Raw genomic sequence first — 20,069 nt, 5'->3', positions numbered from 1 at the left:
TGAAAGCGTTCTATTAATTTGAACATCTACAACAAAAGATCACTATAAACAATTTGATCACATGAACGAACCCATAAAAATACGTTTGGGTGACGATTTACTTCAGGAAATGATTGAGACACTACCAGTTACAAGGAAGTAAAAAACATTGACTCACCTGAGTTACACTCAATTGAAAAACAAAAACTACAGTAGAAATATGCGCTTACCATCTTCGGTTTGTCGGTTTGAGATCATTTCATGCGAAAGGTGTTGTTTTTTCATGGGCGGCCGGTTCAGACTCGAGGGTGACGGGCATCGCCGCTTGAGGTGACTGTCCACCTCCCCTTTGCCGTCCATGTAGCCGCTCGACGAATCCTCCTGTTTGATGTTGTCGTCTCCCTGACCGTGGAGTATTCGTGCTTGTAGCGTTGCTGCCAATCTAAGCAAACCACATGCATTTTGTTATACTAACTTGAGATAAAAGGTTCATTAAATCAAACAGAATCTTCAATAGAATGGGCTCCTAGATAAGATATGAATTAAAACACTGCGCAAGATATTTCCTCTATAATCTTTCATAGAAATCGATTTATGCAACAGGAAGTATAGAAATCAACTACTGAACATGCTATGAGTGTTCACAATTAACATTGGTGAAAATGCAAAATTAAAGATGACGTCATTTGTATAATCTACCTTCCATTTGATTTGTCTTAAAGTACTTGTTAATATCTTGCTTAGGATTTTACTTCCGAACTTCTTGTTGTAAAAATTGTTTTCTACGGGAGATTTTGAAGAGAAAACATGTGCCATTTCTTTCTACTTTAGATCTTGTCTAGTGGTCCTTTGGACAAATTTAAAAAAGAATTGATTGAAAATTCTGAAATTAAAATTGCACTACCAGTAATTTTTGAATTGGCACATGCGAAGATATCTACTGTCAAAACCGTGTTTAAGAATGTGCATGGGGCTACGTCATATTTACTTCCAACCTAAAGCTATTCTAAATCATCAGAATGTAGAATGATTTTATTTCCAGTTCCTTAAATATCAGTTTAAATTTTACTGAAGATGTTGAATATGTTAATCTAAGTTGTCAGGCAAAAAAACTATTGTAATTTTGAAAATTGTAATGGAATTGAACTTTTTCACGATAGTTGATTCAATTATGGTGCTTGCCTCAAAAATATGTCTTTAGATTGCACTGTCCTAAAATTTTTGCTCATACTTCATTTTTCTGAAAAACAAAAGGACATAGTCATATTCTGTTTACCACAACAATTGTGTTCTGTTACAGATTTTGTTAAATTAGCATCACATTTTCACAACCAAAGAGAGCACAGAAGCTAAAGTATGGTTAGAAATCCTGTTACCAAATGTTATACTTTGTCGTAACATGCCCTGAAAATGTTGCGATTGTTCCGTAACAATGTTGCAAAAACCTAGCTCGATTGTGCAAAAAAATAAACGAATTAAAGTAGGCCACACCCCTTATTATAAACTACATCCAAACAACACACGATTGTTACAAGTTGCTTCGAGTTGTTGCGTCAAACAAAATACGTCTACATCACTGGAAGAGATTTGCAGTGAAATTTTCTGAAAAGGAACAGAAAAATCACACAGCCTTCTATGCAATAGCGATCTCACTGTTTAACAAGTAGTCGTCATGATAACAATGTCCTGCGATACACAATAGGAGAGGTAGGGTAAGTGAAGCCAAGTCAAATTTTCATGTTAACTGAGTTATGGGTAATTTTGAGATGGAAAGGTAACTTACTTTCTTCTGCCGTGAACTCACCACTCATGTTAAGATTTAGTACTTGAAAAATGGATTTTAAGCATGGTGTCTAGAATTTTTGACTAGGCTCATTCCCTGATTTTTTCCTAATTTCCCTGATTTACAAGAGCTCATTCCCCAGTGAGGAAACCGAAGTTTTCTCCCACTTCCCTGGGGGAAAAGATATAATTCTCCAGGGTTCCATGTATGAATATCGATTTTACTTCATCTTTAGGCCATTTCTTTGGCACACATTCAAAACTTTAATTCCGATAGCGTTCCTGATGTTTATCTTCTCTGGTCAATGAAAGCTCCATTCTTTTGATGATTTGAAGCTTCAAATATGTGATTCAAGGAGTCAATAATAGCGCACGGTCAGCTTTGAAAACAAAATGATACCTAAGCGGTAGAAGACGAGATTCCTGGTTTCTAGAACAGATCCCCTGATTTTTCCCTGATTTTCCTTGTAAATTATCATTCCCTGATGAATCCCGGTTTTTCCCGTTTTAGACACCATGATTTCAAGTTAATTTTTTAAATGAGGTCTTAGGAAGGAGGAAAACTTAGAAAACCTTCCTCTCAATTTTGACTGGCTTGGTGACATTCTACTGAACTCAATGCAGATGAACAGACTTGATATTTACCCTTCGACAGGCGGTTCCTCCTTCGGGACAACTGCATCGCTGAAATAGGATTCATGGTAAGGTTTCATTTCAGCTCGTGGCAGCTCAACAGGAGTGTACCTTGGTTTACCTTGTTGCTGAAAGAACAAATTTAAGGAAAAACCATTAGAAACATTTTTTGTTACAGGAAGTAAATACGAACTGACCATCCCTCATGAGCTTCGAAGCTTCAATTGGACTTGATCTTGTGATTAGGAACTACATTTCTGAATCATCCGTAAAAACACTTATGTACACAGGGAAACTAACGGTGCATATCATTTTTTCTAAACTGAGCTGTATTGTAGTTCCAAATGGGAAAATGAAGTCCAATTTTACAGACACAGTCTAATTGAACTCAGTTTTTAAGCCTGCAGAAAAATTTCATCCGGTGCATGAAAATCACTTTTGCAGGGAAGTAACCATGGCAGATATTTAAATTCACTGTCAACGTTACTTGGAAGAGGAGACTCTTGAGAGCATTAGAAATATTTATCATGAGTCATAGAAACGTGAGCTAAAGATGCAAACATTTTTTTACAATTTTATTTTTCAGGTGCTAATGCATTTCAGTACCTCAGTTAGCACCAGAAATATAAAATTGTAAAAAAAAATATGCGTCTTTGGCTCACGTTTTTATCACTCATAATTACAAATGGATGCAACGTGCGGCTCAACCGCTTTTCAAAGCGGTTGCATTGAAGCGGTTCAGCTGGTTGATACGGTTCAAGATTCTACTTTTTTAAAATCCACTCTTCCAGCGTCTGCTTTCACCTTTCAACTTCTTCTATTGCGTTACTTAATGCTGCTTGCGATTATTTTTTCTTGGCCTGGTATGGGGAACTTAATGATTATCAATCCGATCGCCAAGATGGAATGTTCAAGGCTTTGAATGCATATAGACAAAACGACTTGAAAACTACGGAATTGCAAGGGTTCCCTTAAAACTCCAACCAAACCCAAAAATAAAGAGGTCTGTGCAAAAACGGCAAAATCCGCCCACCCTCAGATTTCAACCAAACTTCGGATTTTGATAGGCCTATATGCCAATAGTAATCCCTGAAAATTTCAGCCCCCAAAAATAATTACAAGAGGGGGGGCGGGGGGTCAAAGTTGGAAAATCGTGCAAAATTCAAACTGCTATATCTCGGCAACGGTTACAGCTTTTTGAATGCGGTTTGGACCAAAAAACGCAGAATTGTATGTAGTTTCTATTTCATGTATCGTTTGTTACAAAATTTCAACGCAACGTTGCCATTTTTGCAATTTTTTCAATTCTTATCAAATTTTGACCCCTTAAATTTGGCAACATTGTAAATAGCAAAAAACGTCATCTCGCGATTTTGACCAAAATAAGATATGTTGTTCTCAATGCAATTCCCTACAAAACAGCACAAGTCGCATACTGGGGAAACGATTGGTTCGCAAGTTACAGCTTCTCAAAGTTGCGCACCTCGAGGTTGTTGCGCGCTGCGCATGGTATTAGCGCGCCTTGCCTCGAACTACAGCGACTTATTCACGGTTTAAAAACGCTTAGACGCTTTCATATGTTCTATTCTACTGTATTTTTCATTAGAAAACGAGAAAAGGTCCACGGGTACCAAAAGAAGGGGGGGGGGAGCCGTAAATGATAGCCTTTTTTTACGCTTTTCGCAATATTTTTAACTCAAACGAGCGGAATTAGGGCTCCTTGCACCCCCCCCCCCCCTTTTTAACTCACGCGTTCTCTTTTCTCAGTTTTCTAAGGCAAAAATGATGTATAATTAAATGCAACATCTGAAAATAGAAAGGTGTACCCGCTTGGCGACCGAACCCAGCACCAAAAATAACAAATACACAACCAAAAATTGATGGTAATTGTTCCATGACGAAACGAAATAACATAACTATGTTTATAGTTTGGCTTACCTAAACATCTTACTCGTCATCTTCTTCCTCATCAGTTTCTACAGATGATGGTTTTCCTAGAGGGAAACATCTATTCAGAAAATCCGATGGGCCTTTAAAATTCTGTTGATATCTGCCGTATCCAAGATACCAAATGATAGCGATGATATGAGCGCATGTACCAATAGTGCGAGCACCGTTTTTGCACGTACAGTAGTTACCGATAATCGATTCTGACGAACGTTTTTTTAAATCAATTAAAATAAATATAGAATAAACTTTATTCGATTTATGGCGAGACAGCAGTTTACACTTCAAAAATTGTGATTTTTTCACTGTAAATCCGTAATTAGAAAAACTAGGCATGTAAGAGTCTTTGCACACTTGAAATTCATATTTTCCCGAGTATAAATGATCCCCGATGTAAGAGCGTGCTAATGAAAGCTGATAAGTTCCACAGAATGGTTTAAAGTCACTGCTTTCCCAGATCGGAAAATCTTGAAGATGGGCCTCTGATAATTTCTCGAAGTTCTTGTACTTCCTCACCAATGATTCACATTCGACGACCTTTTGGAGAATATTTTCTTTTTCCAAATTCGCTAACATGCAAGTAGCCACAGAAGAATCATCTTCGTCGCTGTAAAGCCTTTGGAAAAAATTATTGTGGATAGCTGCTGCGATTCGAACATCCGTGTATAGATATGGATATGATTGAGAGGGAATCACCGAACGCAAGTACTTAAACCGCTTTAAACTACTATTTACAACCTCTACAACCCACCGCTGCTTTGTACAAACTCGACTCTGGTTAGCTTCTAAAGTAGTGAGCTGAGAATTATCCCTTTTTAGGCAAGGGATCGTTACTTTGAATCCTAGTGCTTCAAGGTCATCTTTTACTCGCTCAAAACCACGATCTAAAATAAAGATATCACCTGGCTTGAAGAGTTTCTTAAAAAAGTCAGTCTTTATAATGTTTTTCAAAATATCTGCATCGGAGACATTTCCTGCATACAATTCATCAGGACCTAGTACTTCAAGAATCAACCCATTTGTTGTTGTCACTATCATGGGTTTTACATAATTTCTCTTTTTTTGGCCCCCGAAAGTCTGACGCTGAAACCTAAAGTTTAAACTTTTATGTAAAAACAAATAAGTACCGTCCCAAATAGTGATTAAAGTGTCATCTCCTTCCTTCACACAATTTAAAACACGAGATATATTAGATTGTTCGGCTCGAATTTGTTCGCGCAAAAAATTCCCTAAGTACACCGGTACAAAACTATCGTTTAAATGTTGCCTGCATTCAGTAATTTTACGGCTAACTGTGCTTCGTGATATGTTTAAAATTGTTGCTATTTGCTCTTGAGTAATTCCAGCGTACAAGTACATCAAATAAGCACCCAAAACACAGTCATCTTTTTCAGGTATATACTCGAGTAGAGTCTCGAACTGCAATTTATTTAGGCCGGTCCATACCTGAATGTCATGGTCGGAAAGTTTTAAAAAAAACCCTGTCGCACTATCACTTGACTTTCCGGAGGATGAATTGTGGTATTTGCACGTTATTGACAATAACTCCTCAATTTCACCTGCACTAAAAGAAGAAGACTCAGAGCATTTATCAATGAAACCGGATAGAAATAAAGGATCCAAAACACCGTTTGTGAAATGATGAGCACAACACCGACTGCCCTCTCGTATAATGAACTTATACTCAAAAAAAATTGCACTTCTCAGCTGTTTGTTCAAAAAAATTAAATTACCTGAATCTAATGAATCTGAGCAATCAAAAATACATTTACGGTGAGTTTTAACGGAGGGAGACTTAAAGCCAATTGTCACTTTTTCAGGGGGTTTTTCCGCGACTTCCGACGATTTCCTGAGAAATTCCGCACTACATTTTAAACAAAACCACTGTCCACTTCGGCAAACTTTGTCTTTACGACTTTTTTTCTCTAACGAGACTTTACACTCAACGCATGTTTGTACATTACCACTCATCGTAAAAGAAAAATGACAGGATTTAAGAAAATAACCCGGCTCGATCGAAAGATAGAGGTCAACTAATTGATCAGTTTAAACAGGTGTTATTACAATTTGCAATGTGCATGTTATCATCGGTGTTGTGCTAATCTATCTTCACGATTGATTAAAATAATACCCATAGATCAGATAAGGATTCGCAATCTCCTAACTCCGCGGTCCATCAATGATCGCGCGCCCTATGCAGTGTAAGGTAGCCAATCCTACCAAATCGTTCAGTGTTCACAGAAAAATACAATACTGCGATATTGTCGAAAATCGATGAATCGATATAGTTTAAAAATTTTAAAAATACTTCAGAAATAGCTCCTGAAGAAAATAAGAATTTCAAGTGTGTCCATTCATGCAAATTCTACTGTTTGTGCAGGGTTCGGTCGCCAAGCGGGTACACCTTTCTATTTTCAGATGTTGCATTTAATTATACATCATTTTTGCCTTAGAAAACTGAGAAAAGAGAACGCGTGAGTTAAAAAGGGGGGGGGGTGCAAGGAGCCCTAATTCCGCTCGTTTGAGTTAAAAATATTGCGAAAAGCGTAAAAAAAGGCTATCATTTACGGCTCCCTCCCCCCTTCTTTTGGTACCCGTGGACCTTTTCTCGTTTTCTAATGAAAAATACAGTAGAATAGAACATATGAAAGCGTCTAAGCGTTTTTAAACCGTGAATAAGTCGCTGTAGTTCGAGGCAAGGCGCGCTAATACCATGCGCAGCGCGCAACAACCTCGAGGTGCGCAACTTTGAGAAGCTGTAACTTGCGAACCAATCGTTTCCCCAGTATGCGACTTGTGCTGTTTTGTAGGGAATTGCATTGAGAACAACATATCTTATTTTGGTCAAAATCGCGAGATGACGTTTTTTGCTATTTACAATGTTGCCAAATTTAAGGGGTCAAAATTTGATAAGAATTGAAAAAATTGCAAAAATGGCAACGTTGCGTTGAAATTTTGTAACAAACGATACATGAAATAGAAACTACATACAATTCTGCGTTTTTTGGTCCAAACCGCATTCAAAAAGCTGTAACCGTTGCCGAGATATAGCAGTTTGAATTTTGCACGATTTTCCAACTTTGACCCCCCGCCCCCCCTCTTGTAATTATTTTTGGGGGCTGAAATTTTCAGGGATTACTATTGGCATATAGGCCTATCAAAATCCGAAGTTTGGTTGAAATCTGAGGGTGGGCGGATTTTGCCGTTTTTGCACAGACCTCTTTAGTGCAATGGAATTTTGCTGCCTCCCCCCTCCCCCCATTTCAGATTCAATTCCAAAATGGATCTCTCACCCCCTGTCCTCATCTCTCCTAAAAGCTCGTCTTCACCTTAAAGCAGAAAATACAGTTTCGATTGAACTAAATTTCAACCGTTCTTTTTTCTACTTTTGAATTTATTCGGACCTATGTCAGAATTCATTGTTTCTCAAATTCTAAAGGAGAAGATGTTAAATATTGAGGGCATTACATTGAAGAGAAACCTTTCTCATATTACCCAAAAAATTTCATAACATTTTCCCTGCAGCTTAAGAGCCGAAATTTTCCTGACAATACAGGAAAAAACTTCAAAATGATGCAAAGATATTCATCAGTAGTCAAAGATCAAAATAGAGAGAGAGAAAAGAGAAATTTAGCAGTTGAATTCAGTGCAAATTTGAAAATTTGAAGCCAAGCATATATATCGCCTTTACGAGAAAGATCAGCCAAGCTTAATTATTTTTCCAGGAAACAGGTAGACTATAACTCCGCAAGTTTTGACAGAAATGGAAACTTTGATTCAAGCTTTGAATGTTTGCATGGTGCATTTAATCGAATTACTTCCTTCATACTTTCAATATTAGTCAAAACTCTGGATTACAAAAAGGTATTGGGGCCGATTTGCAGACAAAGGACGGAAAACTGCATTTCAGATCATACAGGAACCTTAAAATTTAAAGCTCAGGAGGATGGCGAAAATATGTCCTTACGATCTTACAAGTGAGGACAAAGGCGATGTAATTTCCAGTTTCAGGCAAACATTTGAAAAATTAAATGAAACTGTTTCTTTCAGTGAAATCTGCTTTTCAGTGCTGGCGCATTGTTAGTCAAGCATTGCGGTTACTGCAAAGATTGTAATGGAATATGGTGTACAACAGAGTGCCAAGTAATTCTTCAAATAAAAAATCCTGTTGTTTTTCAACTATCTCCTGACTTTTCAAACTAAAATTGCTATTTAAAGATAAAGCCATTTGCTGCAAGCTAAAAATGCTAAATATTTTCTGCCGCCTAATACACGACCCTCCATAAATTAGACTCAAGATTTCTAAATTCCTTAGTATGTTTTAATTTCCTGATGATTTCGCGATTCTTTACTGAAACTGCTCATTGACAGAGTAGTTTCTAGTTTGCTAAATTTTCTTTTGTCTCAGCTACTCTATACGACACACTGTTTTTAAATGTATTTACAATTTTTGGCGAAAGCATTTCCTTCTGGACAGCAAACTTTGCGAAGCAGGATGCTTGAGTTCCTGCACACGATTGAGTTAGTCAACTATCTCACAGACTGTAAAAAATATGCCAGAGGTCTGAATCTTTAATCTTAGAAGCTTTAAGAAAATAACATGAATTTAAGACTTTTCATTCAGTAAATGTAATATAAAAAGATTTAAAATTGAAAAACAAGAAATTCACTCTGATAAAAGTGTTACATGAATGGTGATGACATATTCAAGAGGTTCATTGATTTCAACAGAGTTAATTATAATCTAAAATTCTTACTGAGAGAATGAAAGAATTTTATTATGTTAGGTTATGTACAAGGGATGATGCGCTGTTTTAGCCTGAGCAGCTTCGAGAAAAAAAAAGGAATGTTTTCTTGAAATGTTATTAGGTAAATAGGTAATGCAAAAATGCAGATTTAAAAGACAACAGTCTCAAGTATAAAAACAAAAATTTTGACCCTCTTTGAATGGCCAGGCAGACCTGCGGCTTCGACTGACTGACTCTTTCGTGTGCAAGGACCCTACAAGCTGCGCTAGAAACGTACCTGTGTCGACATTTGCGCGGAGGAGGGAGCAAACAAAATGGAAGACCTTTGTTGGGGGTTATTCGAAGAGTAAAGTTGGTGGGGGGGACGGTTATAGTGGTGCGACGAGCTGTGTTGTCTGCTGCCGCCGCGCCCATTGTTGTCTTTGGCACGCTGATTGCTACCACCGCTACTTGTGTTGCCCGGCAACACCTGAAGTTATGGAAAGTATCATCTCAAAGTTAGTTCCAACACAGAAACAGCCGTAAGGTGGATAACATCAGTTAAACAGGTGTTATAGTGGAAAAAAAGTGCCATGTGCAATAAATTCAGAGTCAACTAAAATTTTCATCAAAGAGGGAAAAAGTTCATCCAATTCTGTAGGGAGAATTTTAGTTTATTCTGAATTGATCACACATGGGAAAGGGGTGGGTGCAAAATCGACAAAATTTCCCCCCTCATGGATGTTGACCAAATTTCAGTATGTCATTCCTCACTATGGGATACGCCTTTTCCCAAAATTTCACGGCCTGAAACGAATTTCTCTCCGCGTAGCAGCGTTGCCAAGTTGAAAACCGTCGAGTTCCATATCTTTTGAACGAAAAGAGATATTGAGATGCGGTTTGCTCTAAAATTCTCCAAAAATTTCGTTCTTTCGATATATGTACTCATTTTGATCGTTTAGGTAATTTTAGATTGCAATGATGCCATTTTTCACACTTTCTTAAGGGTCAATTTTTTTTCAACCCTAGTACATCATCAAATGCCGGATTCTCGATTCGAAAAAAAAACCTGTTCATTGTATTATTCGTACTTTTCCATTTCTTTTGATATATTATAGCTCCCAGGGAAACGATTAGTAACGGAGATATGAGCAATCTAAGTTTACGCTCCGCGCGCGCCGACCGGAATCCGGGCGCCGCTCGCCGCTCTGAGTCGTCTGCACACTCCCTTTCTTAAGCTTCACGAGGTCATTCCTCTGTATTTTTTTGCGTACTTTCCATTTCTGGCCTTCGAAAAGGGCTCCGATGAATTTTTAGGGGCCTCGCGGTCCATTGTTGCCATTTTTTGCTCGTATTTAGGGTTTTTTCCCTATTTTACTCACAATTCTACTGAAAAACTTAATTTAAACGGAAAACTGTGTGCGTTGAGGGAAAGAACGTAAAGAAGAAATAAAAATTCATGTAAAAATTTTTCCTTCGTTGCCAAATTTGCGAGAAAAGTCGTACTAAAGAGCCAAATATTTGAAAAATTGGATAAATCCCCACGCCATGGTTTATGAAAGTGGGGCATAGCTTTCATATTGACGTACTTACGTAACAGATCTTACCTATCTATACAACATATTAAAAAAGCATAGTTGTATTTGGATTCCCACGATCTGAAAATTGTCCGGGATGTCACCTTTTGCGGTCTTTTCATATGTGTGAGGTAGATATTGTGAATGTTTTTCGACCTTTAGTCATCCTCCGTAGGGGTGTATCGTAACCATATGTCGTAGAACGTAGAAAGTTTTAGGAAATGAATAATGACTTTCATGCAGAATTGAAGAGCTTTTCCGGAAAAAGGGCACATACCGAAAAAACGTGTTGTGAGAAAAACGCATTTGAAGTTTTCATTCTTACTTTCTGGCCACTGATGATGACATAAAAAAATCGAAAAATTCAATCTCACACGAGACCATAAAAAATAAATCATTAATAATTAAACAAATTCACGTGTGACTGGTGCAACGCGTAGAGAATCCCTACAATCCCTGCAACCCGATGCTATTGCATTGATTAGCAGAATCAGAGCGATGCATCTGTAGTGAGGGATCCTTATCAGTATACCCATCACCTCCCTGCCTGCCCGCGCACTATCTCCTAAACGTCGCGGCGAAAGTACCCAGAAGCAAATAGATGAAGTACGTCTGTGACCCCTGACTTATTCTTAGCCTCAAAAAACGTGGTCTCGTAGCTCCAAAAATTGATCAATTAAGCTGAAACTCGGGGCATTGGTACATTAGGATGCAAGGAATCCATTTCTGTCACCTCCGATAGAGGGCACATACGCGTACGTGCCCTTTTTCCGGAATGCTCCTCAATTGTGGGCTTCTCTTCTCATGCAGCCTCTCTGCCTCTCATCTTGGGGAAGTGGCCCGTAGCATTCAGTCATACTTAAAATTATAATTTGTATTAATATAAATTATAATATTCTGCATGAAAGTCATTATTCATTTCCTAAAACCTTCTACGTTCTACGACATATGGTTACGATACACCCCTACGGAGGATGACTAAAGGTCGAAAAACATTCACAATATCTACCTCACACATATGAAAAGACCGCAAAAGGTGACATCCCGGACAATTTTCAGATCGTGGGAATCCAAATACAACTATGCTTTTTTAATATGTTGTATAGATAGGTAAGATCTGTTACGTAAGTACGTCAATATGAAAGCTATGCCCCACTTTCATAAACCATGGCGTGGGGATTTATCCAATTTTTCAAATATTTGGCTCTTTAGTACGACTTTTCTCGCAAATTTGGCAACGAAGGAAAAATTTTTACATGAATTTTTATTTCTTCTTTACGTTCTTTCCCTCAACGCACACAGTTTTCCGTTTAAATTAAGTTTTTCAGTAGAATTGTGAGTAAAATAGGGAAAAAACCCTAAATACGAGCAAAAAATGGCAACAATGGACCGCGAGGCCCCTAAAAATTCATCGGAGCCCTTTTCGAAGGCCAGAAATGGAAAGTACGCAAAAAAATACAGAGGAATGACCTCGTGAAGCTTAAGAAAGGGAGTGTGCAGACGACTCAGAGCGGCGAGCGGCGCCCGGATTCCGGTCGGCGCGCGCGGAGCGTAAACTTAGATTGCTCATATCTCCGTTACTAATCGTTTCCCTGGGAGCTATAATATATCAAAAGAAATGGAAAAGTACGAATAATACAATGAACAGGTTTTTTTTTCGAATCGAGAATCCGGCATTTGATGATGTACTAGGGTTGAAAAAAAATTGACCCTTAAGAAAGTGTGAAAAATGGCATCATTGCAATCTAAAATTACCTAAACGATCAAAATGAGTACATATATCGAAAGAACGAAATTTTTGGAGAATTTTAGCGCAAACCGCATCTCAATATCTCTTTTCGTTCAAAAGATATGGAACTCGACGGTTTTCAACTTGGCAACGCTGCTACGCGGAGAGAAATTCGTTTCAGGCCGTGAAATTTTGGGAAAAGGCGTATCCCATAGTGAGGAATGACATACTGAAATTTGGTCAACATCCATGAGGGGGGAAATTTTGTCGATTTTGCACCCACCCCTTTGCCAACTCTGTCTAAAGGATGCGTGCGTCAAATCGCAATCAGTTCATAGAGAAAAGGTGAAAGGTTAAGGAGCTTCAAGGTAAATCATGGCGTATAGAATTCTTGGATTTCCTCAGTCCAGACTTATCTATAACTTTCCCCCAAATTGTTTTGGGACAAATTATAGCAAAATTTTGAGCCCAGATTAATAATGTGACGATTTCTCTGCCCGGATTAAAAATGCGCTGATTTCATTGTCTTATGGCTCACTCTTCACAGTTCACTGGGTTGAAAGTCAAAAAGAAAGGGGTCACAAAGCGGAGAGAGAAAAAATTCGCCATTTTGAACACCGATTCCTTGATTTTCCTGAAAAGTCATCTTACAAATGTCGATGCTTCCCAATTTAACAGGATTTGGACACTAAGAAGTAAAGTAGAAACCCGAGAGAACTATAGAATTAGTAATTCTTTCTAAATTTCAGAGGAGCAAGAAATTTTAATTTACTGAATTGCAAACGGAAAAAAGCTTGAGGATATCCAACAACGCAAGTTCCTGTCCGAATAGTTAAACGGTCCCGGCAGAGCTCTGCAGAGGGAACATGTACCCCTCCAGAAAATTTTAGAGCAACATGGAAATTTCTTTTTATTTAAATGAGACCACAAAGAGGTAGTCTAACCCTGCACCATCTTTACGAAAAATTGCTAATTCTGCCAGCAAGCTAACACACTGAAGTAACACTTTGTTGAATGCCTCAACAAGTTTTGACTCTTTCCCTTTGCTGCTCGTAACTGATGAAGAATACATTTCACTCAAAATAAGTCCAGCAATCTATAGGGTATCAGATTAGAGTATGAAGTTAGATATCATTGATTTTGTTCAAAAAGTTGGAGGTGAATAAATTTCGAAAAGAAAATGATTTTCCCTTGCAGATAGAGGAAGGATTTTATTTTCTTCTTCTCTTCTTTTTATATTTGAGAGCCGGAAACACAGAATTAATAATGGCGAATGCAGTAATGAGAATAAAAGCACTTGCAAAAATCACGCAAGGCTCCATCAAAAGCAAGGGGCAGTAAGGGTTTTTGACTATCCTGCAGATGGACTTCTTTGGCGTAATGTGATTTTCACCTGAAGCAGTCTCACAAGAAACAAGTCCGCCTGCATGAGAACATCAAGAAAAACCCTCCAATTGCTCTAGGCTTAGTTATGTTTTTTTCACTGCAAAGGTCTCTTGGAACAGTAGCTATTGAGCAGAATATTAGCCCTAGGCCAGCTTTCAATCTTCACTGGTAAAATCTAATCCTCCCCTTGAACAGTTAGATTAGTTCTTAAATCTTCCAACATAGATGTGCTTCATATGCATAAATGCGTCAATAGTTCGATTATTAATATAAAAAAAATATTGAAAAAAAACATTTGATTTCATTGACTGCACCAATTTTTAAAGTGACGAAAAAACCGAGTATCTTGAGTCACTGAAGGTACTTTTTATCAGATGGAATCAGCCAACAGTTTGAAGTTCTCGAACTACAGCCTGGCTCAAAGGTTTTGAGAGTGAAAAAGAGGAAAGAGTTTTGATGACTTACCACATTGTCTACAGCAGCGTTTATGATACTCTGGTTGCTTATTTCTAGTGTTCGCTCTATTTCCCCGTTGACGAGGTCACCAATGGTCCTGGTGGCCACCTGGATCGTACTGTGAGAGCCAGTGCTGGGCTGAGACAGTTTTTCTTGCGATAGATGTCGCCTCAAGGCAAGCTTTGCAGGAGAAACCTGAGAAAATAAAAATTAATGATCGTAAATCAGATGGAACTGTGCTTCTTAAGATGCGGAGGAAACGAGAAGAAGAGGGATTTTGGGGGGAAAAAACTGCCCATCATAAACTTTCATGGCTGGAAATGTTTTTCGCTGTGGTAAATTATTTTCCTGGAGGTAAATCACACAATATCAGATAGAAAATGTGTAAAAATTTAGGGTCCTTAATCTACACCACTTGAGACTCTGAGCAAGTGTTTTGGACAAATATTGGGCATTTTGTTCAGAATTATTTAATTTTCTCACTAGCCAAAATTCCTCTAGAAGTCAGGAGCATTTTTATTTTGTAGAATCCTGGATGATCTCCTTCTTTCTGCAGATTCTTTGAAGAAAAAACATGATTTTTCTCTCAAAGTTGAAGTAAGAATTAAGTAAAAGTTAAGGAAAAAATTGTAGAAAAAATCTTAAAATATCACTATAGCTTTTTGACGTTTTTTTCAAGCATTTTCAGTGTTGAAAAACTACAGTTGATATTTTAAGAGTTTTTTTTCAACACTATATTACTTAATTTTGCCACCCGTAAATTTTACTAAAATGAAACCCAAAAAGGGTTTCTTAATAAACCCATAAAGGGTTTCTTAATATAAACATGTTAGGAGCTATCTTTTAGAAAATTGATAATTTTTTAAAAAATTTTTCACAGCAGTCGCTACCAAGGAACATAGCATAATTTATCCATTGAAGTGAAGGATCGTAAAAAAAAACTCACTTGCGTGTAATCTGGTTGCGACGGCGACTGGAGTAGCTGCTGATGCTGGGGATGTTGTGGCGGTTGCTGGTAGTTGGCGATAGGTGGAGGTCGCTGCGTCTGCCAGCTTCCCACGCTCGGCGAAGTCGGGGCAGGCGAAGCGTTGACAGGTGCTCCGACAGTGCCGAGGCTGTTCATCTGCTGTTGTTGCTGCTGCTTCCTGTTCTCTTGGTCCTCGTTCAGGATGCTCGTGACGATAGACTTCAACCGGTCCTCGAAGTTGGCTATCCGCGGTGGCTCCTGGGCCCGGTTTGCTGTGAAGCTCACGCTTTGCTGCTGGGATGGTGGATGCTGGTTGCCGTGGTTACCGTGCATGAGGTTACTGTTACTATGGTTACCAGTGTTTGCACTGTGATTTTTGTGTGCAATCCCGTTGATCGGCGGCAGGGAGTGTTTTCCATGGGACGTGCGCGACGACTGGTGGGAGGGATAGGAGTTGCGGGCCGAGGGTGACGATTCCATGGAACGGATCCGGTTCGCCTCAAGTTGCCGTCCGGTCTCTAGGATTTTTTGCGCGAGGATTTCAGGGTTCTTCTCCTCGATTTTACCAACGTCTGGGATGTCCGGCCATTCCTGCGAGCGAGACCGATGATCCCTGGATTTGCGGGACTTTGAGGAGCTGTTGGTTGCACCGATGGGCTTCTCGGGGCTTGGATATTTGCCATTAACCTAGAAAGGAAAAAATATTTACTTGATTGATGATCAGATCAATTGCACCGCATTTTGCAGAAAGGAGCTATTGCCAAATGTAACTGGGCAAATTAATTTTTTACGAAAGAACGTTTGTGCGGATTTCTATGAAAATTCAAGGGAATTGGCTTTGAACTAGACAGAAAATTCACTAAAATTTACACAAAAATCAGCAAAACCGTTTTCAAGTAAAAAATCGAATTGCCCAATTGAATTTGGCAATAGCTAATGTAGCTTGGTTCCTTTCTACTTGATGCAGTTCAAGTATAAAGTGTAAAGGAAAGATATCCACCTTTTGATTGGAGGATTTTTTCTCCCAATAGTGCTAAAGGTTCTTGAAGCAGAGAAGTTGAACATGATTGAATCTACCGATTTTGAATACAACCTTAAACAAGAATGGATGAATAACATTTTTTTGAAACTGATCTAAAGGACATACTCGTTACTTTTTCTTGAAACCACTATGGGGAAGAAAAGTAACAAGTAAGTTTTGATCGGTTTCAAAAAAATGTTGTCCATCCTCATTGACGGTATTGTTCATAGTGCTAATTAAGTTTTAACAAAGTGCATTATGCAACAGCAAAGCAATTTGAAGTAGTTATGAGCAAAATTGAAAAATAATCAGATTTTCAAGTTTCACCTTCAAATTTTCCAAAACAATCAATCTACCACAGACATTGTTAGTTCTCATTCCCAAAAATTGTCACTTGAAAGACCGAAAAGTAAAGAATCAACTTAACTGCAGAATTTACCATTTGATTAGAGAGGTTGAAAAGAGATGCACTGGGTGTACATCGTTCATTTACACTTTACTTTTTTAGGAGGAGGTTGGAGAGAATTTTTTTCACACAATATACAGCTAAACTTAGCCTTCATTTGCAGTGGGTCCTTTGAAGCTAAAAAATGTGGGCAAAATTAAGAAAAGAGGATAAATCAATAAAAATCAACAAGGTGTTTTGCTGAGAAATTCTGAAGGTTCTAAAAGTGAAAAGTTAAGATAATTAATTTCTATTTTAGCTTTTTAGCTTCCAAGGTAGGTGAGAAAATTTTCCGTGGATTTTTTAACCACAAAAAGTTGAATGGCAACAGAAAGGAAGAGTAAACTTACTGGAGACTGAGAGATAACCCTCGCTTTTTCCAGTGCTGTCAGTTCCGTCTCAAGCTTGCTCACATGCGAGTGTAACTTCTTGCGTTGACCCAGAGTTGTCGCTATTTCCTTCAATATCGATTCCTGTGTCAAAGATTGAGACGAGTTAATCATTGCATTGGCTGCAACAGGGCCAGCAGGCGTTGTGGGTGCTGTGACCGGTGCTATTGCGGGGGGTGGATGCTGCTGTTGCACTAACGGCTGTTGCACCTGCTGCTGTGCCTGCTGTTGCGCTTGTTGCTGCGCTTGCTGTTGTGCTTGGTGCTGTTGTTGCAGGAGTTTCTTCTGTTGCTGCAGCTGCTGTTCCTGTTGCTGGAGCTGTTGTATCTGCTGCTGTCGCTGCAATTGCTGTTGTTGTAGCTGCCGTTCATGCAGTTCCTTCTGCTGTTGCAACTCTTTCTGCTGTTGAAGTTCTTTCTGTTGCTGTATTTCCTTCTGTTGCTGCTGTTGAGCAGCCATCTCTTGGTTCCTCTTGGCGACCAGCTTAGCGTTGTTTTCGTCCAAGTTGTTCACCTGCGCTTGCAATTTAGCAGCTTTAGCTTGCAGTTCCTTGTGCTTCATTACGATTTCTTTCGCTTTGGATAACAGATCAGCAGGAGTTGTTGCTTCGATACCAATTTCTGTCATTCTCGTTTTCAAAAATGCAACGCTCTCATCAATCAAGACTTTGATCTGCTTTTCAAGCTGAGCAGCTCGCAGTTGAAGTTTTTCATTCCGCTCCTTCTCAATCTGGATGTTCTTTTCAACTTCAACTTTGTAGCCTGGTGTTTTCATCCGATCAAGGAACTGGAGATACTGCTGCTGAAAGATATCCAGCAGAAGTTGGAGCGCATATGGAGTGTTGGTTGGTTGCGTTGGAATGTCCAGCTCCTCGTGGTTCATGACGGTGTTCAGAGAGGCGGTGAGGTTTGTTAGCTGTTGATCCACGCAGCCTGGAGCAGGAGGTAGTTTTTGACCCGCTGGAAAACAAAGTTCAGATTTATTAGAAAAATGTATAATTACTGAAAACACCAGGATAGTACAGGAAAAACAATCATGGTTACACAGAAATAATGAACTCCTGGAATTCTGTCAACTAATGATTCAAAAGGTACGATACAAAATGGGATATTTACCTAAAAAATGTCAAAAATGTAAAAAGTGTTGAATGTGACACGGGAATTCTTCAACAACTAAAGTTGTGCAATATTCAGAAAACCATGGAAACAGCAGCTAACCAATTTGTATTCAGGCCGAAATGCTACGAGGTTAGACTAATTGTAAGTATGGTTTTTTTTTATGAGGGAGTAATGTTCATTCTTGGAACTGCTTAATCACATAATGGCACATTGGCATCTATAAATGGATGTTACTCATTAAAAATATAAGAAAAAACCACAAAAGTATACAGAGAGGAAGAAAATATGGCATCGAGTTTGCATTGTTATGCAAATATATTTAAAAAATGTACCCATGCAGTCATTTTAGCTCTCTCAAAATGATTTTGCCATATGAATATTTGGATATTTTCTAATGATATTGTTGGGGCAGAATTTCATTTTTGCAGAATAGAAGCACGAAAGTAATTCTACTGACATAATGCAACTTTCCATAAAAAAAACTTGACTGCTACCAAAGGTTGGTGAAATAATGATTGTTGATACCTTGAGGCGAGGTACTGAGGAGCGTTTGACTGTGGAGAAGATCAAGGCCAGTAATTTTGATTGCTCGCTTGTTCCTTCCTTTCTTTGGTTTGCCCTTGGCACGCTTTGGTGGCGGCTTAACCACAGGAGCGGTGGCAGTGGTTGATGGTGCTGGTTTGTTGTTCCTTGGCATTTTGCGACGCAGTTTCTTAGTTTGACGGACACGACCGGCGATCCGAGTATCTGGAAAAATCGAGCCATAAATTAGTACAAAGTTCAGTCCTCAGTTTCCTTTCTAAAATTTGAGAAATCATGTACAGTTTAATAGTGAGAGAGAATTTCAGTACAATTTGCTGCTTCTTTTATCTTTCCTGGAGAGACGATTGCTTTTAGACTTCAGTGTCTGTTTCTCTTGACAACTCCATTACAGCTGCTGCTTTAATTGAGTAATAAGCTTTGTCCAAAGTTTAAAAACATCCGAAAACTCCCTTGCATGACATCAAGTGTAGAGATAAAAACATCATGTTGGCAAGAACATTGTTCAAAATACAAAAAAGGGAGATATGATGCACGACGTCTGGAATTCTTAACTAAGACCATTTCTCTGATTTTTATGAGCTCAATCCCTGATGAAAAACCGAAGTTTTCTCAAACAAAACACGCACAAACAAACTCAGTATTAAACTTTTATACATTCTCGGCAAATGACTTTATTAAAAAGATAACCTGAAAATAATTATATAAAGGTAAAGGGAAAAATCAGTCTCAAAGCAGTAGAGGAAGATATTCCCAGTTTCTGGAACAGATTTCCTCATAAATCACAGTTTTTCCCAGTTATTCTCAGTCCTGGACAACACGCTTCAAAGCTCGGTAAAATTTAAAAATCCTAGAGTGAAGAATCATTTATGGTACATACCATTGTTGTTTTCTTCTTCCGAATTACTCGAGCGGCCCTTATTACTGCAATAATCGGACCAAGCTTTTCTAGTGGTAACTCTCGGTATCGCCGAGTTGGTGCCAGACTCGTTCTCGGAGTGAGAGTGCTCGGACTCTGATGTTATAAGCCCATTCCTGGTACCATTCTCCAAACCATTCGTTGAGGCATTATCTATTCCGTTCTCCTCACCATTCATGTTATTATTGCTGTCGTTATTGTTTCCGTTTGTGGAACTATTCGAGGAAGCTGAAAAGAGAAATAAAAGTGTTTCAGAATAAGATGAAAATGGAGGATAGGGTTGAAAATTAATTGATCAAAACGGACCATGATAGCTCCTGTTTGATCGGATGACGTCATAATAGGGATTCTCCATTATGTTGAATTGGGTCCAAACAATAACATTGGCGTAACCTCTTTCAATGCTACCAATGCGAATAAATCGATATATGTCGCTTTTTTTTATGTGCCACTG

General features: G+C 38.6%; 1 protein-coding gene across 3 annotated transcripts in view; it reads right to left on the bottom strand.

Moving 5' to 3' along the window:
- Positions 1 to 20,069, bottom strand: part of gpp (DOT1 like histone lysine methyltransferase grappa) — a 135,023-nt gene that overhangs the window by 15,862 nt on the left and 99,092 nt on the right. For 2 of the 3 annotated variants that reach the window (XM_019056540.2, XM_019056542.2), the window contains exons 8-15: positions 19,577 to 19,843; positions 18,682 to 18,903; positions 17,000 to 17,997; positions 15,163 to 15,870; positions 14,226 to 14,411; positions 9,367 to 9,558; positions 2,407 to 2,522; positions 210 to 421 (exon numbers count right to left, since the gene is read on the bottom strand). In XM_019056540.2, coding sequence (XP_018912085.2) covers positions 210 to 421; positions 2,407 to 2,522; positions 9,367 to 9,558; positions 14,226 to 14,411; positions 15,163 to 15,870; positions 17,000 to 17,997; positions 18,682 to 18,903; positions 19,577 to 19,843 — 2,901 coding nt within the window. The remainder of the gene's footprint in view (positions 1 to 209; positions 422 to 2,406; positions 2,523 to 9,366; positions 9,559 to 14,225; positions 14,412 to 15,162; positions 15,871 to 16,999; positions 17,998 to 18,681; positions 18,904 to 19,576; positions 19,844 to 20,069) is intronic. The other variant, XM_019056541.2, reaches the window with a different exon arrangement.

This window comes from Bemisia tabaci, chromosome 10 (assembly GCF_918797505.1).
Source record: "Bemisia tabaci chromosome 10, PGI_BMITA_v3".
In the NCBI taxonomy this organism is placed as follows: Eukaryota; Metazoa; Arthropoda; class Insecta; order Hemiptera; family Aleyrodidae; genus Bemisia; species Bemisia tabaci.
The sequence above is the reverse complement of the archived record's forward strand: the minus strand, read 5'-3'. Positions and strand labels throughout refer to the sequence as shown.